This window comes from Garra rufa, chromosome 1 (genome assembly GCF_049309525.1).
Source record: "Garra rufa chromosome 1, GarRuf1.0, whole genome shotgun sequence".
Taxonomy (NCBI): Eukaryota; Metazoa; Chordata; class Actinopteri; order Cypriniformes; family Cyprinidae; genus Garra; species Garra rufa.
The window spans coordinates 100,045,370-100,067,296 of NC_133361.1; the positions used below are offsets into that span (position 1 = coordinate 100,045,370).

A 21,927-nucleotide genomic window follows, 5' to 3' on the forward strand; every position below is an offset into this window, starting at 1 on the left:
TGACAAAAGCTGCCGCCGGCTTCAAACGCACGTGCTTTATACTTCCTGGTCGGTGACGTCACCGCGCCTGTGACGTCACCCCCGTCATTTCATTGGTTGTTAGACATAGTTCAGAGTGCGGCCCGCCAATGGCGTTCCCCATAGCGTTCTAGACGCGGCTCGAGTTCCCGGAAGGGAACACCTACTATAGGGGCCAAAATAGAACTTTATTCAAATAAAAGTAAATAGTAAATACATAAATTGTATCATTTATAAATTACAATTGTAGCTCTACAGCAAAAAATACAAACTAAAATTACACTTTAAATAAAACAATTAAAAATGTGAAATCTTAATAAAATATACAATAATAAACTGAAATAAAATCAACACTGTCATCTGCTGGAGCTTTCCAAAGTTCAAAATTTACAAAGGCACACTTCTGCTTTTTCTTGAGGCAAAGTCGTGAATGAGCTCTTCATATGATAAAGCCTTTGCTATTTGACAATAAAGCAGACAAGGGTTATGATGTCCACATATTTTTGTTGAGGAAATGATAGGAAAGATTATGTGGATATTTTAATTAAATGTTTGGTCAATATTAAACAAGGAATTCGATCATCATGTAAGTGTAACAACTGCATTTACCAGGCCTTTGGTGCCTTTTTCAGGCATTTCTATTAAAATTTTAATGTAAACTGTTAATTTTGTATTAGATTATGTATTTTAACACTGTTATTTAATGACACTATATGGTCATTATTAATCAATAATCATAATTGCCATAATTGTTTTAATATAATGCATTTTGAGTAATTTTGTTTACTTAGATCTGCCTGTATTCATATTAAGAAATTATTACCGACATTAAAACACATTATTAATGTCGACAGAATAATATAAAGTTTCACAGGATTATGAAAGTACCTGAAAGTGATGCACGGGCTTCATCTTGGGCTTTTTTTTTTCTTTCGTTTCTCGGCGCCGGACTGTTGATGTCTCTTTCCAGGACCAGGCATATTGTTCATCAATTATTATCATAATTTTTGGCCAAATAGGCAGCCGTAAACAGAGGTGAGGGCGCGTCGCGGCGCAGATGCTGCGAGTCACCACCACGTGTGCTTACAAGCCTGCGTTCACCAAAACTCATCATTTTAAAGTTAAGGAATAAAATACAAAAAATGTGCTTATATACTTTAGTGGACTTTGATACATTCTCACTATTATCAATAGTCCAGAGTTTTGTAACCTCATTACAGGCCAAGTACTAGAGCTGCTGTTGCCCGTATTTGTGTTTATTGTGATCTGGTTTAATCACAATAAGAATTTTTATAGAACCCTTGGTAAATATATTATTTGCCCTCAGTATTCAGGGAACAGACACAGAATGGACTACATATGCCACAGTATCATTTAAAGGGTTAGTTCAACCAAATATGAAAATTCTGTCATTAATTCCTCACTCTCATGTCATTCTAAAGCTGTAAGACCTTTGTTCATCTTCAAAACACCAATTAAGATGTTTTGGATGAAATCTGAGAGCTTTCTGACCCTGCATATACAGCAAGGGCCCTGACATGGTCAAGACACAGAAGGGAAGTAAAAGCATTATTAAAATAGTCCATGTGACATCAGCGATTCAACCTTCATTTTATGATGCTACGAGAATACAAATTTAGTTTATTTTGAGCACAAAATTACTCTCATAGTTTCATAAAACTACAGTTGAACCACAGATGTCACATGGACAATTTCAACAATGTCATTACAAAATTTTGTAATGAACTTCTCTGTCTTGTCCGTGGTGGTAGAAAGCTCTTGGATTTTATCAAAAATATCTTAAATTGTGTTCAGAAGATGAAAGGAGGTCTTACGGGTTTGGAACAACATGAGCATGAGTAATTAACGACAGAATTTTCATTTTTAGGTGAACCAGCCCTATAAGTGGGAGGTACATCATTACTGTAATGTGCACTACCTTTCAAAAGTTTGTCTTTGAAATAAGACGCTTCTGCTCACCAAGGCTGTATTTATTAGATCAAAAATGAAGTAAAAACAATAATATTGTAAAATATTATTACAATTTAACAGATTTTTGTGAATATATTGTGAACTAAATGTCTTTTTATCAAAGCTGCATTTTCAGCATCTTTACTTCGGTCTTCAGTGTGACATGATCCTTCAGAAATCATTCTAATATGCTGATTTGCTGCTGAAAAAACATTTTTAATGTCTAATTATCAATGTCTTATTATCAATTATCAAAAGTTAAAGGAAACATTTCTGTTTCAAATAAATGCTGTAAAAAAAAAAAAAAAAAAAAACTTTTTTTATTCATCAAAAAATCCTCTTGCTTAAACTCAAACAAATTATTTAATGATTTCTGAAGGATCATGTGACCCTGAAGTCTGGAGTAAAGATACTGAAAATGTAGCTTTGCATCACAGAAATAAATTAGTTCTCTAACTATATTATAATAGAAAACAATCATTTTAAATTATATTAATTTCACAATATTACTGCTTAACTGTATTATTTAATCAAAATACACAAAGCTGTGGTGGGCAGAAGAGACTTTACCATACCAAAACTTACGAAACAGTAGTGTATGTTTGATATTTTACTTACTAGATCATTGGTTTACAGCACTTTGGAGAAGAAGGTTCACTCTGAGTCTGCTGATCTGCCACAGGCCATCATCATGGAAGAATCTAGGAACAAAACATGCAATTTGTCACAGAGACCACAATATTTAGCATGCAGTTGCTGGTTTATTAGAAGGTTAAACAAGTTGAATTACAGGTACAATGCAGAAAAAAGAATACATAATATACTACAATTATATAACAGAATATGTTTTTAGTGTTAAGTAGTTACATTTGGCTGTGAAAAGCTTACTATATTACTATAATAAATAAATATTTAATTTAGCAAAAGAGCTTCTTCAGTTCACCTGTATTTCCTGCTTCTGTCAGCAGCTCTATTCAGACATTTTGAGACCTTGGAGCTTCCCTTCTGTTGTGGAGGCTTTATTTCTGTCCTCCTGAAAGAACATATTTTGTCAGTATGTGTTTATCTTTCAAGATCAAAAAGCATTTTCACTTGTTTTCAGTCATTTAGGTTCAATTAATGAGCCTACTTCCAATAACCCACAGACAAGCTGTCAGCAAAAAAAGAAAAAAAGTTTCATAAACAAAAGCTCAATGTCTAGAGTTGGCATACCTCATCTGTGAGATGCTAACAAACTTTTTCGAAGACATTAAACCATTTCTACAAAGTAAATATTCAACAGAAACGAGTCAATTACAAATAAGGAACAGTTATATGTAATACTTGTGTGATTTTAAGCACTAAACTCACCTAAAAGCAGCGACAACAGCACCGAGAGACAGAGTTTTAGTGTCAAGTGCCTTGCTGCAGCCCCGTTTCCATGGCAACCTCTTAGATATTCAACATATTAAAATACGTCAAAGTCACGCAGTATTTACAAAAGTAAACATCTAGAATTGAATACATTATTAATCTAGTTTCATTCAATCATTATCCAATCATGAATTTAAAACAGATTTTTAGTTTAAAAAGGAACCGCAACAATAACGTTAGCATGGCTCACCGTAGAGACGGAGACTTTCTGGCAGCCTGTAACAGAGTGAAAAACACAACGAAAAACGTTAGGACAAAGCAGTGTAACACTACTGAAATAAAAACTAAAAACAAACTCTGAACTAAGCTTTTTGCTGCTCAGCGTCTAACGTTAGCTCGTCCCCTCAGAAAAACTACTGGAAACACAGTAATCCGCTAACGTTAGCTAAATAAGTTAACATTATTTGGAAATGAGCCCAAGTCTCAAGTTGGGCTCAAGGCAAAGTCTTTTTACCTGTACTACAGTGCACCAAGCGCCTTATTAGTTATAAAGTGTCACAGAATTAACAAAATATATTTTTTCCAATTTAACTCAAGTGAAAACTTACCTGAAAGCCACGGATGTCGGCGGAGGTGTAGCCATCTCTCTGGTGGGTTGCTAAGAGACGAATAACCGTACAAATTCAAACAGAAAAGCGCGGCATCGGCCTTCTGTCGTGAGCCGACTCAGAGCCGACGTTTGATGAGCTGGCAAAATAGAGCACTGACCGAATTACACCCGCCTACGCCTGGCCGATCCTTTCTAGATCTAGAGTTTATGAGGCCGACGTTCTGTTCACGGGCCGACGTCGGCCCGACGTATGTGTGCTGTCTGGGTAGCAACGTGTCATGTATCTGGTCTGTCTTCTCATCATGAACTCTTGCACTCACATTCTGGACTGCAATCCCCATAAGCCACTGCACCAATCACTGCACACAGCTGCTCCTTGTTTCCCACTGAACTGATTGCTGCACACACCTGTTTCACATTTACCCACATGCATTTAAGCCACAGACACACACACTTCCTGGCGAAGTCTTATTGTTCCGTATGATCATTATTTCCGAGCGTTTCTTTCCGTGTTTGTTTTCCCTGTGTTTGATTTCTGGACTCCTTCCCGTGTTTGATTCTCGCTGCCAGCCCCGACCTTCTGCCTGTGTTTTGACTACTCTTTGGATTATCCTCGTTGTTGTTGTTTGCCGGTGATTGACCTGTCTGTTTGACCACGTCTTCAAATAAAAGCTGCAAATGGATCCGCACGTCTCTGACCCTCCCTGGTGACAGACTCTGTTCGCAAAATTGCTGCCCTTCCAGAGTCTGCACTCAAGATGGGCCCCCTTCCAGAGCCATTGCACAAGATGGCTGCCCTTCCAGAGCCTCCGCTGGTTCAGCCCAGCCTTCCAGAGCCTCCGCTGGTTCAGCCCAGCCTTCCAGAGATTCCGCTGGTTCCGCCCAGCCTTCCAGAGACTCCGCTGGTTCCGCCCAGACTTCCAGAGACTCCGCTGGCTCAGCCCAGCCTTCCAGAGACTCCGCTGGTTCCGCCCAGCCTTCCAGAGACTCCGCTGGTTCCGCCCAGCCTTCCAGAGACTCCGCTGGTTCCGCCCAGTCTTCCAGAGACTCCGCTGGTTCAGCCCTGCCTTCCAGAGACTCCGCTGGTTCAGCCCTGCCTTCCAGAGCCTCCGCTGGTTCCGCCCAGCCTTCCAGAGACTCCGCTGGTTCCATCCAGTCGTCCTGAGATTCATGTCTGCCCGGTTCTGGTCACGGAGCTCATGCATGGACTGTTCCCACCCACCCTCCCTGCTGCTCCAGTTCCGCCACCTCTGTCTCCTGACAGTCCCTCTGCTCACCCACATCCCACCTTCGGTGCAGAGGACTTGCCGTGGGACTGCCAGTCTCCATCGGTGTCCAGACACCGGGGACCCCTCACCATCACCTCCAGTCTCAGAGTCCTGGACTCCACCTCGGCCCTCCGACCCTGCGGCTCCACCCCGGCTCTGTGCTCCCTCGTCTCCGTTGTCGGCCGTCGGCCCACCAGCTCCTCCGGGCTCCATCGTCTCTCCGGCTCCGCCCCGGTCAGTCGTCGCCCCACCTTCGCCTCTGGACTCTACTCCTCCGGCTGCGCCTCGTCACTCCGTCCTGCCGGCTCTGTGGACCTTCTCCCTCCCGTGGGCACAGCCTCGATCCTCTGTCACTCCGGCTCCGCTGTGTACCTCCGGACCTCCATCTCCGCCGGGGTCGCCAGAGCCTTGGGTTCCGCCTTGGCCCTCCGGATCCTCTGTGTCGCCCAGGACCATTGACTCTCCGGTTCCGCCTCGGGCTCCACAGGCTCCACCTCCATCGGTCGGCCCCATGGAGGAGCCAACCCTTCCTCCACCATGGCTTCTCCCTCCGTCGGCTCCGCCTCAGTCCATAGCGCCATTACCCCCACATGGACCTGGCCCTCCATCCCTCCCCCTGTTCCGCCTCCGCTCCACCACCCTCCAGGTTGTATTATGTGGTTAGAGCGTCTGGAAGCCGCTCCTTGGAGAGGGGCTCTGTCATGTATCTGGTCTGTCTTCTCATCATGAACTCTTGCACTCACATTCTGGACTGCAATCCCCATAAGCCACTGCACCAATCACTGCACACAGCTGCTCCTTGTTTCCCACTGAACTGATTGCTGCACACACCTGTTTCACATTTACCCACATGCATTTAAGCCACAGACACACACACTTCCTGGCGAAGTCTTATTGTTCCGTATGGTCATTATTTCCGAGCGTTTCTTTCCGTGTTTGTTTTCCCTGTGTTTGATTTCTGGACTCCTTCCCGTGTTTGATTCTCGCTGCCAGCCCCGACTTTCTGCCTGTGTTTTGACTACTCTTTGGATTATCCTCGTTATTGTTGTTTGCCGGTGATTGACCTGTCTGTTTGACCACGTCTTCAAATAAAAGCTGCAAATGGATCCGCACGTCTCTGACCCTCCCTGGTGACACAACGTTGGCATCTATCTTCAAATTCTTCTACGTTTTCAGCCGTCTCCATCTTTCAAAGGCATCTCCTATACCAATCCTTGTTTTATTTCGGACTTTGTCACGACGTATTTCGGATTCATAACGAGGTCTTTTAGGTTTCGTAACGTTATACATGTTTTATCCGACACGTTAGCTGGCAACCCGGATCACAAAACTCTACTGACTTCGTGATTGGTAGATAGCTGGAGGGTGGAGCCTCAGACCAAAACACAAAATGACAACAATAACATCAGTTGAGGGCTGCAACTCTCACTTTTAAATGACAATATCCTGGCCGGACCACTGTTGTCAGTGATATAAGTATTTGAAATGAACATGATTTCTTAATGTCTAGTGACATGTCAGGGCCATTTTATGATTAGCTGACATAAATTTCTTACATACGGTTCCTTTAAAGGTCCCAATGAGCACAATGGCCTCCATCATCTATAAACGGAAAAAGTGTGGAACCACCAGGACTATAGCCTCCACGTCGTGCATTTAAAATCCTTTAACGCACGGCAAACCGTTGATTATCCCTTACATATACAACAAAATCATACAGTACAACTCACTTAATATAAAATGTTGATTTATTGACTTTGACGTTTACAGATATTTACAAACTCCAGTGAATCTCACATCTTCCATAACTCAACATTGAACAAAACAGTATTTTCAGCACTAAGTGAATTCTGATTGACATTACATTCAATATACATTATATATATTTTTTCATGGTCACACTCAGTAGTTTTCACTCACAAATGCAACTGAAATGGTCAGACTATAGAGCTCCAAATATTATACAATAAAATGTTACTTCATTTTACATTTTATTACACATTTTTTCCTTTTCTCCTACAGGACTGCAAGTCTGTTTGTTAACAGACTCGATATGTCATGGTGTTGACAACTATCTACCAGACGCACAATGCTGGGTACACCCAGGCACTACACTGGACCGAACAACACAACAACATATATACTACTTTGAGAGGATTCGCAATAATGCTATGGTACTGCTCCACATTGGAACTAACGACACTGCAAGTGGAGCCTCTCCTTCAGTGATCATCCAACGAATGAAAGCACTAATCATTTTAATATCTCAAGCAACGCCTCACATTTTGTATTTTGCAATTAGTGCTATCCTGCCACAACTTACAGATAACTCAACAACAAAAACAACTGTGAAACAATTCAACACCATGCTACACCGCTGGGCTATGCAAACACACAACATCATCTTTCTTGACTCAACAAAACCTTTCCAGTACCCACTTCCCACTACCTGTACAAACTCGATGGACTACACCTTAACCAACAAGGCAAACACAAACTTTTTACATGTTTTCAAAAGTTTCTCTGGCATTTTTGCCACTTCCCAGCAAAAGCAAAGCATGTTTAAGTATCCAAACAATATTTTACAACAAATGTGTTCCCATTAAAGTTCATTACATTCTGTCACTTTCTGGAACAATAAACTACCTTTCTCCTTATAACTGTCATGGGAAAGATGAAATGGAAACAACTGCAAGTAAAAAAATGGTTTATTAAACAGCTAGGATGAATGGTGAACACAATGACCAGGATGAATGAACAGGATGAATCTCTTAGATGGACGGTGACGCAGGGACAAGATGGCCAGGGTGATGAAGGACGATGAATGGTGATGAATCCAGTGATGTAATCCAGACACGAACCGACTGACAAGACAATGACCAGGAAACTCCAGACAAACGAACACTGAAGACCACATCAAACGACATTGCCCCAAAACTGACAGTAAATAACAATCTCAACTTGCACACCTCTGTATAACTGACCAAAATTGTAACCAGGTATGATGCATGCCTCCACCATCCCACTAAAAACACACATTTTATGCACATTTCCAACCATATTTGTACATGATCTATGACCTTTTTTTACAAAAAAATGACCAAATGACACTTACCTTATAATACATTACATTTAACAACTCTTAGGAATCAAGAGATTTCCCCATTCTTTGTATCTCTGCCTCTAATTGTTTTTTTTCTCCCAACTACATGATACTCAACAGACCATGCAAAATACCCAAAAATAAATATGTCAAAAAATTATAGCAATAAAATGCTATAACGTAATAAATTAAATAAACCATAAAAATAATAAAAACACTTAAACTGTAAATATCTCTGGCTTAACCCTTGTGCATTGTTTCAATTTACAACCTTTCGTTATGTTTCGTGGCTGAAAACAGCCACTACTTTAAACTGCTGCAAAAATGTATCAGATAAATATTTTAAATTTTTTTTTGCATAAATCTATTAATCAACCTCAGTCCTGCTCAAAAATACTAAATGTTTAAAAAAAAAAAAATCAGGATTTTAACTCTTTAATTGCCAAATTCCTAAATGATGTCACTGATTTGGGGAAAAAACCCCACAAAATTACCAATTTTCAATATAAAAGGTAATTGTGGCCTGGATTTTTTTTTTTTTTTACCTTTTTAACAGTCTTGGACATGTGAAAGATTAGTAAGAAGATTGGCTTTCATGCATTGTTAGTTTTGCCGCAGCATCAGATTTTCATTTTTTCTCCCTCATTTATTGTTTGTGGCTGTTTTTGCCTCATTGACTTCCATTATAACCACATCACCATATAATGCTGAATTCTTGATTGTTTGTGGTTTTCCCTGTTGGGAAGGGGTCAAATTTGTAAATTGTACTGTTGATTATCAGTTGGCCCCATTAACCCTTTAGATAGGCCTTTGCAAAAAAAAAGCTTAGTTTTACATAGAGTTCTATGGAGTATAACGGCATATTATAGTGTGCGTGTGTGTGTGTGTGTGTGTGTGTGTGTGTGTATGAAGGGCAAAAAAGAAATGCAACGTTTTCCCGTTATGTCGTACAGCGCTGGCCTGTCTTGGATCAAATTGATCAGCTCGTCTTCAATAGCTACGTTCCACATAGCCATAGTTGGTTTAGAATTGTGCGAATTGCGAAAATGACAGCTAGAGGGTTCCCTCTTGTCTTTTTCCTTTGCTTTTCGTCACTTCACGTTCAAGTCCTCCATGAGACCTGATTCGATGTCTGAACAGCCAATCAGAGCGCTCTCTTTCCCAGACTGCCCCAACAAGCCCGACGCCGATTCAACATGTCGAATCGGGCAAACTTTGGCCGACGCGCCGACATTTGAATCGCCGACATTTTAGTCTCATTAATGTGATGGATGTGCTCTGTGTAAAGTTACAATGCAGAGGGAGTGCTTACCACACACGTTCAGCTGCTTGTCAGTGATTCTCAAGATCTGTAAATCATTCCCCATCATCAGTGCAGTCATCTCTCTGTTTATGTGGTAAGTGAAATCCTATGTATTGCAATGTAACAGGCTAGCGCTAGCATTAAGCTATCCGTGTCCCTTCAGTGGCTTGCCTTGTTTTACTGATGTGCTGACGTTAGTGATGATTGGGCGATGCAAATGTTGGAGGCCTTAACTATTACCGATCCCAGGAAAGTTTCGTAACAGTCATGTTGGAATTGACCTATTTTTCGGTGGTCTTTTGCAAACACTAGATTTATATAAGAAGGAGGAAATGATGGTGTTTGAGACTCATGGTATGTCATGTCCATGTACTGAACGGTTATATACTTGTACCTGTGGTACAAGTAGTGGCTGATAACTTGCCCACTTGCTATGTATATTTGTATGGTTGATTCCACTGCAAAGCAGTTGTTTAAAACTATACAATTCTTGCAGTTACAACCCTTTGCTACATATACTAATAGGGGTGTTACGATATGCCTAGGTCACGATACGAAACGTATCACGATATTTTGTAGATTTTTTTGTTTCTTTATTTACAGCCTTTCTCCGTATTTTATGGATCATACAGCTCCCTTATAACCTATGATCTTGATCATGTTTTCAACACTCCGACATGCGTTTAGTGAAATGTGCTTTTGGTCGTTAATAATAATCTGTGCGGTAACTGGTTAAATTGTGGCTGCTGCTTATAAAACGATTACAATACATCTTCGGAGGTTCCTGTTGCGAAGAGCCATAAAAGCTTTAAGAAATGTTTGTTCCAATGTGTGACTCGCAAAGCAGGTGAGTCTGAAGCACGAAACTTTTAACATGCACCGTGACTGTAATAATGTTTTGTTGCGAAACCAAAATGCTGTCGGACGTGAAGATGGGGTATCTTTAATTTCAGTTTCAGCCGAACTCATGTTGCTCTACTAATATTCAATTCAAATGATTTCTGCATCTGATTCTGCAATGAAAGCACAAGCAGCGCTGTTGCAGAGTAGGAGACGTCGGCAGCTCAACCAATAGGATTAGATTGTCGTCATATCGTAAATGTATCGTCATCACTCTACGATACATATCGTAACATTTTTGCATCGCAAAATATAGTACCACGAAATATCGTTACATCCCTATATACCAATGATGGAAATAAGCAGTTAGCATTACTAAAACATGACTTGATGAATAATCTTGTTTGATAATAGACTGCACATTGCCAAATAGCCTCAAATGCAAAGACGAAGAGTAAACTAGAAGAACAGCTATTCCTCGCTCGAAAAAAATAAAAAATAAAAAAGAGGGAAACAGAAAACAATTTGTAATTTTCCCTGAGCAATCAGGAGACCACAACTTTTGCAATTGTAACAGTTTTGTTCAGTTTTGTCTTTTAGTTTAATTCTCATAGAATTTTATATTTTAGTCGCTGTTGCAATTCTGCATCCTGGAAGGTTTCCGTGTTAAATGTCGCTAGATCTGCTTTCTGGCCACACATTAGTTGGAAAAGATGCTGGTTAAGACATCTGATCCAAGGTCCATTGTGCACAATGGATCATGCGATGAGCTTTCCAGTAGTATAGTATTTATTCTGCAACAGTGCTTGTTGATTATATGCAAAGATTAGATTCCCGGGTTTTCCCTCAAATATTCCAAGTGATTCCTGCACTTCCATCATGAGGAGTCTTAAAAAAAGAGAAAATAAGTATCGAGATGATTAAAAAGATTTGACTAAATTAATACTCAAGCTGCATGTGTATGTATACATGTAATAACACCTTATTTAAATTGTCACAATCATGTCATGAGAACTTATCATGTGTAGACATCTACAATAATAATAAAAAATAGACAAATTAATGTAAAAAATTGTTTAGCTCCAGGTACAAATTCCGAGTATGGGTCACCATACTTGGCCTCACATAACGTCCTTCACTTCCCTTTCCTTTTGTTTCTGTACTTGGGCTGACCAACAGAAGATTTTGGTGACTACAAGGACAGGCATAAATGAAGGATATAATGCAGTGTGTAACAATTGATTTTTCTGGCCGTGGCCTAATGGTTAGAGAGTCGGGCTTGTAACCCAAAGGTTGCGGGTTCGAGTCTCATGTCCGGCAGTGATTGTAGGTGGGGGTAGTGAATTACCAGCGCTCTCTCCACCCTCGATACCACGACTGAGGTGAGTCCCTTGAGCAAGGCACCGAACCCCCAACTGCTCCCGGGCGCCACAGCAATGGCTGCCCACTGCTCCGGGTGTGAGTTCACTACTATGTGTGTGCACTTGGATGGGTTAAATGCAGAGCACAAATTCTTAGTATGGGTCTCCATACTTGGCCTCACTTCACCTCCTTTCTGTTAATAATAGAAATACTCATTGTATTTTTCAGCTTTTAATAATGTATGTAATGTATGTAATCATAAAAATCATTTTGTTTCAAGATTTTATTAATGACCCTAATACTCGCTTTTTCTTTAGAAGGTAAAACTTGTGAGGTTTGAAAGCACTTTGTTTTGTTTTCTTTTCTTTTCGGTCACATGCTCTTCTTGGCTCATTTTTCTTCAAGGTCCTCCAAACTTAATTTTTTCATATTGAAACGGTTTTGTATCATTCTGTCTGGAAGGTTGTGTTGCAGAATGTGCTTCCTGTACCTGCCTTGTAATGATGCATACATTCTTTGAATCACTGTTTCAGATGATGCACTTTTTTCTATAGGATTTAGTCTTTGACAATACAAAAATCAGTTTTAAGAAAACATGAAAATTTGTGTCACGTGTCTTCTGTAGGTCATTGTCATCTCTAACAGACTCCCTGTTGTTGTATTACTTCAAATCTCAAGGAATTATCCCTGATCAGAGTGGAAAAATTGGCCTTGGAGTCTTTCAACAGAATATTCAGTATCCCTGGACAATGATTTTTGTTGCCCATTTCAGTTTCCTCATCAGGATTTTCAATTGACATGACAGCCTCAAATACACTAGCAAAGTCAAATAAATGGTAAATGGTGACCTGGCCAATGCTGTGTTAGACTCTGGAGGATGTAGTTGTCCACTGTCTGCTTCTCATCTACTGTGTCTTCTGCAATATATACACAAATGTGGCTATAAACTTTTTTATTAAATTTGTTTGCTTTGGCGTAAAAGGCATGGCACATGCAAAAATTTGTACTCAAAAAGGTTGAGCCACAAAAATAAATAACTAAATCGACACAGAAACACATGCACAACACCATCTCCCAGCAGACATCTGTGGATATAGTTTATTCTCTGGGTGGGGTAGTGCGTGTTTGTGTTGATGGTTGAGATTTACTGGGTGATATGATTGAGCTTGATGTTTGAGATTCAGTGAGGGGCTGATGTGGATGAAGTGATGGATGTAGATTGTATAGTTGGCAAAAAAAAAATCTAGCTCAGAGATCCTCAACCCGGTTCCTGGGGACCCACTTGAAGGGACTGAGTTTGAACATGAGTTGATGTGTGTTACATTGCTATTGTGAGTCGTGATGTTGACAGGTGGTAGTGCTAAAACTAATACACTGATGGAGTATATAGAGTGTCTAATATAGACTGAAGTCATTTTTGATTTTTAATAGTGATATTGCCATAGTTGTACATGGTGATTCAGGAGGATTTGTTGTAGGTGTTGCATGTGTGACAGTGAACTTGGGAAGCATACAGTGGCATACTGGGTAATTTGTGCTGTCGTGAGCAGATGTGGTGAATGTGTATTGTTGTTTTGATATTGTCTGCTGTGAGGTTCTTGGAGGTGCTGTGATCTATAGGAGATGTGGCACTTCATGTGGACTTACAACTAGAGATCGACCGATATGGGGTTTTCTATAACCGATGTCGATGCCGATGTTTAGAGGTCAGGGTCAGCCGATGGCCGATATGTGCTGCCGATTTTTAGGGCCTATTTTTAGGGCCGATATCTTGAAGTTCTCCCCTTTATTTGCATGCTAAAATGTCAATCTAAAAAGGATGCACATCATTTCTAAACTTTACATCATGAACAATGAACACAATGAACCATCTTGATTTTGTGCACTGCACAGTATTATTATAAAAGATTTAACCAAAGTTAAGCAAACAAATCAAACTGACCAAGTATTAAATATATAAAACAGATAATATAAAAACTGTCAATAATTTACATAAAAGTTTAAGAGCTGAGATTAATGTTACTTTAAATGATTTATATACGTAACTGAGAGGACCTGCCAGCAGATGGCGGCAAGACACTGATTTAATTAGTGAATCATATCATTCATTTGATTCGTTTGAACAGCTGATTCTTTCCTGAATAAAGCAAATGACTCTCTTTATGAATAAGAAATTGAATAATTTCACTAGATTCGTTTAAAAACGCACGTTCATTCATAAACGAAACACCGCTGTTTAAATGGAGATGCACAGCGGCTCAGTTGTGACTTGTTTCAGAATACTTTTGATGACAAAAGAGAGCAAAATCTTATTTTTCACGATGAAATAAAGCAAAATCAGGCAATAGTGTAATCTGCCTGCCACCCACCCGCATTTATATTTTTCTCAGATTTAGCAAACCGCACACGATCGTCCTATTACAGTTATTCTAATTCTTAGTTTTGCATGATGATATGATGAATGGATGGTTCATTTTAACAGCTGATCTTCACATCGCTGCAGACTTACAGTATCTATAGGCTTAATCACTCGTGCTTTTAAGCCAAATCCGTGCTGTAAAAAATAACTTTTACTTACATCTGAACGTGACCATAGTTATAAACTCGCAGTATGTGAGGTGACGGAGAGGACGGCGCGGTCAGGTGCAATCATCAAAATATATTTAAAAGGAAGCTGGCGCCACGGTCCTGACCACACAACTCAGGTTCAGATTTTTGAAAATGTAGTTAATGTTTACATCATTTTTGATTTATCTCATCCACAAGCGACCCACCCACAAGTTATACCAATGCATTTTTTTATTACCCGACCCAACCCGTGGATATAATCTCCTTCCGAGCGGGGCGGAGTAATCGCAACGCTGCATTGTTTGTGAGAGCCGCAGCGTTCTCCACCCCACGCATAGTGAAATTCTCTGACTCCAATACAGAAAAAAACAAAACAGAACTTATAACATTGGGGCTTATATGTTAGCAAACAAGCTGCTGATCGTTTTAGACTACAGTCTTTAAACTTAACTGCAAGTAAGCAAACCTTCAACCAGCTGTAGCATTATGCCAGTTACCGACGGTTCTATGCTTTCTTTCACTAAGTGGAAGCAAAACTTCATAGTTTACTAGTAATATATAGTACATATATGGCCATGGGACTTTGAAATATCAGAATTTAATCCTTACCTTGATCTCTCAGAAATGTTATTGAATCTTACAAAAGTTTTGGCTTGGGGTCCTTCACAGCAGCGCAATATACCGCACCAAAAACACGGGGCTGCCCGCAGACGTGCCTGACTTTAAATCGGCGCTACTAAACACGGATATCGGCCGATGCCGATATATTAAAAAATGGCAAATATCGGCGCGATATATCGGCCGAACGATACTGTATATCGGTCGACCTCTACTTACAACTGTATACATATTGTTATTGCTTATGTAAATTATGTATATGTATTGCCAAATGACCAGGTTGCAAAAACATCATATAAATACAGAGTTAAAAAAAAGCATAGTGGTTTAATAATAAAAAAGCCTGTTCTTTATGATAAACATAGTATGATGGTGGGTTTTTTATTCAATGGATAGATGATATGACATTTCGGTTTATTTGGCTCCATATGAAGGGATAAGGTCTTCACAAGAAAGTGTTTGAAGAACTGTTGAGTGTGTTATGTGCTTCTGGTATGTAAAGTATCAAACACTGTTTATGTATTTTTTTGTATGTTTGGGAAATTAAGGAGATGGGCCTGCAAAACCAACTCAATCCCCAGGAAGCAAAACAATTCAGATGTGAAAGAGGAAGAGCAGCTAAAGCCATTATTTTATATATGTATGTATGTATTCATTTTTTTTTTCTTTACAAAATCATGCTTATTTATTTCTTCCGGGTAAAAAGTATAAGCACACATATTATAGTACATGAATATTTTATTTTAACACAGTTATGCTATAGATCAGGGGTCTTCAACTAAAACGGCTCAAGGTCCGGAAATGAACCCTGCGCACCAGCCGAGGTCCAGACAATTATATATTAAAAACTATTTATGTTTTTTTGCGAGACCAGGGTATCTGCAGCATATTTTATCTTAAATTCTAGACATTTAAATATCTTTTTAAAGACATGAACAAAATTTAATTAACAAATAAATAAACTATTAAAATGACTGTAAAAAGCATGATTTACAATTGAGATGCAGGTTTCACAAAACAAAAAAGATTTCTTAAATTATAAACTTCACATTCCAGCCTTCAAGAGTCAAAAGTATCAATTCTTATATTAATTTAAACAATTATTGTCAATCAAGTATTATATTAATTAACATATATTTTATTGCCTTAATTGTTTAAATTTGTATAACACATTATCTTGTCGATCCATCAGTTCACATTTACAACTCTACGTGTTTGCTGCTTAAAACCATGGATTGATTTTTTTACAACAACAGACGTACAAACTGATTAAAAATGTCAGATCATTCTCTTCCAGCAGGAGGCGCTATCAGAATGATACACAATGCAACGGCGCAGCTGACTTTGAAACGAGCAGCACTCATATTTATTCAATGGATAACCTTATAAAGTTTAATCGAAATTCTTGTCTTTCAGTCCACAAATTTATGACCACCTGAAATCATAATTAAGACTTTCTTAACCCCTAATAACACTACAGTCATCAATGAAAATTAAGAGCTTTATTTCAAGAACCGACTTTCAAAAACAACCCTTAGCCTACACAAAATATGTTTCTTTTTATTTTTTCCCCACTGTGTTCGGTGCACAAGAGAAATATTAGGGAAGTAAATTAATATCAGCATATGAAGTATATTCGTCTATCATTGTCTCTTAGAGAATGTGCACATCAGATGCTGGGAGCACAGTTTTTACTTTCACTTTAACAGTTTTCACGTTGCTTGTGTGATATCCATTGGCTCACCGTCGTGGTTTAAAACATAAATATGTATAAAAATTAGGGGTGGGCATAGATTAATTTTTTTAATCTAGATTAATCTAGATTAAATCTTGGAATTAATCTAGATTAATCTAGATTAAAATGGCTAATTTGAATTCTGCTGAAGGCATTCAGAATATGTGTGCTACCCAAATAATGACTAAAAGTAAGTCTTCGAGAACGGGCCAGGTGGCGTATTAGATCAGGCGCTCATCTCCTGTTTCCAAAATGCATCACAAACTGCTTGAAAATTGTATTTACAACATAATTACCTATACAAACTTGTGTAACCAAGTACTTGTGCGCAAAAGGCTGCACGACGTGCGTGTTGCCATTAAATACACAGAGACGCGCACGGGAATGGATTTAGTCTTCCATTAAACTGTGTTGCTTTTAGAAGCGTCAATTCAGTTGTTGCATATAGTTTAATGTCTTTATTTCGGGATTATCAAAGTAAATCATAACTTACGTGCCCCAGTAAAAAGGGTCTAGCAACGCACCTGCCCTGAAGCGGCTTCATAACTGCATCAATGTCAGCACGTCTCATTTGATGTGGTAATTTCACAGAAGTTGAAGACTCGTTCTCGCCCCCAACAGTGCAATTCGACTAGGTATATGTCATCCGCGCTAAAATATCAAAGTGAAAGTCATCATAGCTTGCGTAGTTTAGACCCAGCTCCCAACCCAACTTTGAGAATAGATTAACGGCGATATTTTTTTTATTGCCCGATAAGAGTCTCACGTTAACGCAGCACGTTAACGCCGATAACGGCCCACCACTAATAAAAATACAGTATAAAAAGACATATTTACAATATTTTGCGACGTAACCCCAACATAATGCGTTTTCCATCAATGTTTTTCACTCACTGAAAGCTACATCTGTCTGCCGATCTCTGCTTTCCTCACTGCACGGAAGATTGCACCCAAACGCTGACCCTAGTGTGCTTGATATAAATTTATTTATTAGAAGTAGCATTTGGCATTTTTTTATTTGGCATAATATTATTATTATTATGTCAAAAGCTTTCATGGTCCGGACAGTTGATGACCCCGGCTATAGATGGTTCATTTCATCATTGCTATTGTTTCACTGTCGATACTGTGGTAAAACCATAGTTCTTTTGTAGTTACTATTGTTTTACTATAAAAAAACATGGCTTAACTACAATTACTGTAGTAAAACCATGGTTTATTTTGGAGTTACTATGGTTTTCCTTCAAAAACTATAGTTTTACTATGGTTACTGTGGTAGAACCATGGTTTATTTTATAGTTAATATGGTTTTATTACTAAAACCATAGTTAAACCATGGTTACTACGAAAAAAACATTGTTAATTTTCGTAAAGGAGTGATCACATATAGCTGACTTTTCTCCAGAGTGAACTCTCATGTGTCTGTTAAGAGTTCCTTTTCGGTTGAAACTTCTTCCACATTGCTGGCAGGTGAAAGGCTTCTCTCCAGTGTGAATTCTTATGTGGTCTCGAAGGTTTAGTTTATAATTAAACCTCTTTCCGCACTGAGGGCATGTGAAGGGTTGCTCTCCAGAGTGAATTCTCATGTGGTCTTCAAAGAACCATTTTTGACTAAAACTCTTTCCACACTCAGAGCATGAGTAAGGACTCTCTTCATGAGTTTTCTTATGGACTTCAATGTTTTCATGTTGATCAAAACACTTTCCACACTGATCACACATATAAGGCTGTTCGTGAATTCTCATGTGTCTCGTAAGGCTTCCATTTTGAGTGTAACTCTTACCACACTGTTGGCATATGAAAGGCTTTTCTCCAGTGTGAATTGAAACATGTCTTTCAAGATTCAGCCTATGATTGAAATGCATTCCACACTGTTCGCAGACATAAGGTTTCTCTCCGGTGTGAACTCTCATGTGGACTTTCAGCTTTCCAGATCGAGTAAAACCCTTTCCACACTGTTGGCAGACGTAAGGCTTCTCTCCAGTGTGAATTCTCATGTGGACTCCCAGGTGTCCAGGTTGAGTGAAACTCTTTCCACACTGCTGGCATGTGTAAGGCTTCTCTCCAGTGTGAATCATAAAATGCCTTTTAAGACTTTTTCTAAGACTGAAATGCTTTCCACATTGTTCGCAGGCATAAGGTTTCTCTCCAGTGTGAACTCTCATGTGGGCTACAAGCTGTCCAGATCGAGTAAAACCCTTTCCACACTCTTCGCAGACATAAGGTTTCTCTCCGGTGTGAACTCGCATGTGGACTCCCAGGTGTCCAGGTTGAGTGAAACTCTTTCCACACTGCTGGCATGTGTAAGGCTTCTCTCCAGTGTGAATCATAAAATGCCTTTTAAGACTTTTTCTAAGACCGAAATGCTTTCCACACTGTTGGCAGGTGTAAGGTTTCTCTCCTGTGTGAATTCTCATGTGTCTTTTAATACTTCCTCTTTGACTGAAACACTTTCCACACTGTTGACAGGTGAAATAACTTCTTCCTTTCTTTCGAGTCTTTTTTCTTGAGGAAGTCGTTTCAGTCTGTGAACAACTAAAAGATTTTTCTCCATTTTTAAAATCACAATTTTTCTCTTCCATTTCATTCAGTTCTTCACTCTCCTCTTTCAGTGCCATCAGGTCTAAAGTGAAAAAAGACAAGTAAAAGTTAACCCCTGTTTAAAGACACAAAACAGCAGACATCAAAACATTCAAACATGTAAAGTGTCAAAACTAACACACAACTAAATCCTATATGCCCTAAGCCAGCGGTTCTCAATTCCAGTCCTCACGCTCCACCTGCTCTGCATATTTTGCATGTCTCTCTTAGATAACACACTTGACTCTGATAAATCAGCTCATTAGAATTGAGAACTGTGCATGAACTGTGTTCCAACTGACATGGTCCCTACACAGTATTCATTGTTCCCTGAGCACTGGAAACCCTTTGAAATTTACTTCACGCCACTGCCAGCAGCGTCTTCAAGCTGCAACCTCCCGCTCTCTCAATTGAAACCAACACGGAAGTGGCTTAAACTGCAATTCACTGACTGGCCGCTAGAGACTGGCTGCAAAAGGGAGGTGCAATTTACGAGATACACTACATGTTCCGTCTACTGCTGTAACAAGCAATTCGAAAAACTCTAATATCTCCATAAATGTTCGACTAAGGTAAAAAAAAAACTTCGGAAGGGGTATTTACATGGGCTTCGGAGTGCATAGCAATGAAGTCAATTCTACTCCGAACCATCCCTTCAAGAGGGAGTTGGAGAATGAGCCTTTTCCAAAAAAAAGTGGAGTGTTCCTTTAACACTCATGTTGACAATAGCCAGTTTGGGCCAGTGCGTACCAGGGCTAACAATGAGCTGGACCGGGTCAACGGCTTTGCCCGAAATCCCAAAATCAAACAGCACTTCCACTGTCAGACCGGCCTTACTGTAAAACCCACCCCTAACACCCCTCTCTGAAACAAACATCACACAACCCCAGCATTTGACCAGCCAGGAGAAGATTATATAGTATATTATAACTATATGTTAGAAAAAGCAGCTTAAATACTGAGGCGGCTGATAAACTGGTGTGTGTCTCAGTCCGGCTTGAGTCACCAGATGAAGCGGTCCGCTGCTTATTTACATGCTTCACTTTTAAATGATAAGCCAGATGTGAGCTTGATGAATGATAGGTGAATGTTTTTTTTCCTGCCTGATATACTGGAATTAGTCCTAGATGTTAACGATCTCTTTAACGTTTTTGACATGGACAATTTTTTTCTGTGACTGACCAACTAATAAAATATTAGTTGACTCTTCTCATAAACTAACATTCATTGAACTATTAAGGCGGCAGAACTAGTCGAGTGAAAGCGACGACCAGACTTTTTTTTCACATACGTAATCATTACATCTGAGCAAGTTAGACCACATGCACAAAACCCTTATTTACCTATTTCATATGAAAATATTACTCAATCCTAGCAGTGAATATTAACATTTGAATATTTGATTTCACACAATTCTTTAAATGCTGTTTTTAAATCAGAGCACTATGAGTGAAAAATGGTCTTTAAGAGAACTCTAAGAAAAAAATGAAGCTGAAATCCTTTCAAAACAAGAAATCTGCAAGAGGGCAAACTGTAGAAAAACACCTGCTAAAGACAAATGAACTTAGAAGATGTAGAGCACAGTTCATAGGATAGTCCAGCTTTGAGAATGAAAACCAACCTGTTTGTTCCTCAGTATCTTCATGTTTGACTCTGAATGTTTCTTCAATCTTCATGTCTTCACTCTCTTCTTTAATAAACGCCATCTTTATGTTGCATGGATCTCAGTTGCCTCACCAGAAGTTTTTTTTTTTCTTCCGTGTTTGGAAACTTTGTTATGTTTAAGATGACAATTATTAACAGGGAAAAAAATAAATGTGTGTGCATCTCAATCAGCTCTAGTTAAGTAGTCAGTGCACTAGTAAGGGAGTCAGAGCAATAGTTAATGGACTTAAATGATCTGATTAGACAAACACTCAAAACTTCAACTTCAACATTTAATGATTAGTATATTACATTTAATTGAGCCATATTTAAAAAAAATCGCTATTGTATTTTAATATTGTCATTACAACAACAAAAACGTTTGCAGTTGTTTGTAAAAGTTGCCACATGTTTGAGTTTGTTCTCGTTGCTTTGACTCTGTTTTGAGCAGCAGGTCTCTCAGCGATTCAATTGACTCGGAGTTTGTAATTCGTGTTTCTGATCTGAATCACTAACAGAGAGAGAAATCAGACTGATCTGTGGATGCGCTTTACTCTCAAAATAACGTTCATTATTAGATTAAATATTGCAATGTTACACGCAATAATGGTGCAGTCTAAATCGCTTGTAAACCATATAATAGACTGAACGCGTTGTATGAATTTAAACACTTTAAATGATTAAAAGTACAGACCTTTCTTCAACTGAAACCATTCACTGATGCAGGAGCGCGCCGCAGCCCTATGACGTCACATTTTTCACATCAAAAATAAAAGTCCTGTTCACGCGCTTCTCTGTCTTTGGTCCAAAACTGATATTTACAGGGAAACACATATGAACAATAAAACTTATGTCAGTGGTATTAAGAGGGTCATTCTATATTTAGGGGTACATTTCAGGTTAGCCAAGAAGTCAGAAAATCAGTGTTCATTTTTAATAAATAAACTAGGTGGT

General features: G+C 39.1%; 1 protein-coding gene across 1 annotated transcript in view; it reads right to left on the reverse strand.

The window, feature by feature from the left end:
- Nucleotides 1-21,035, reverse strand: part of LOC141322883 (uncharacterized) — a 22,227-nt gene extending 1,192 nt beyond the window's left edge. The window contains exons 1-5 of the mRNA XM_073833447.1: nucleotides 20,951-21,035; nucleotides 18,134-19,372; nucleotides 3,951-4,000; nucleotides 3,593-3,618; nucleotides 2,629-2,690 (exon numbers count right to left, since the gene is read on the reverse strand). Coding sequence (XP_073689548.1) covers nucleotides 2,629-2,690; nucleotides 3,593-3,618; nucleotides 3,951-4,000; nucleotides 18,134-19,372; nucleotides 20,951-21,035 — 1,462 coding nt within the window. The remainder of the gene's footprint in view (nucleotides 1-2,628; nucleotides 2,691-3,592; nucleotides 3,619-3,950; nucleotides 4,001-18,133; nucleotides 19,373-20,950) is intronic.
- Nucleotides 21,036-21,927: the final 892 nt, after the last annotated feature.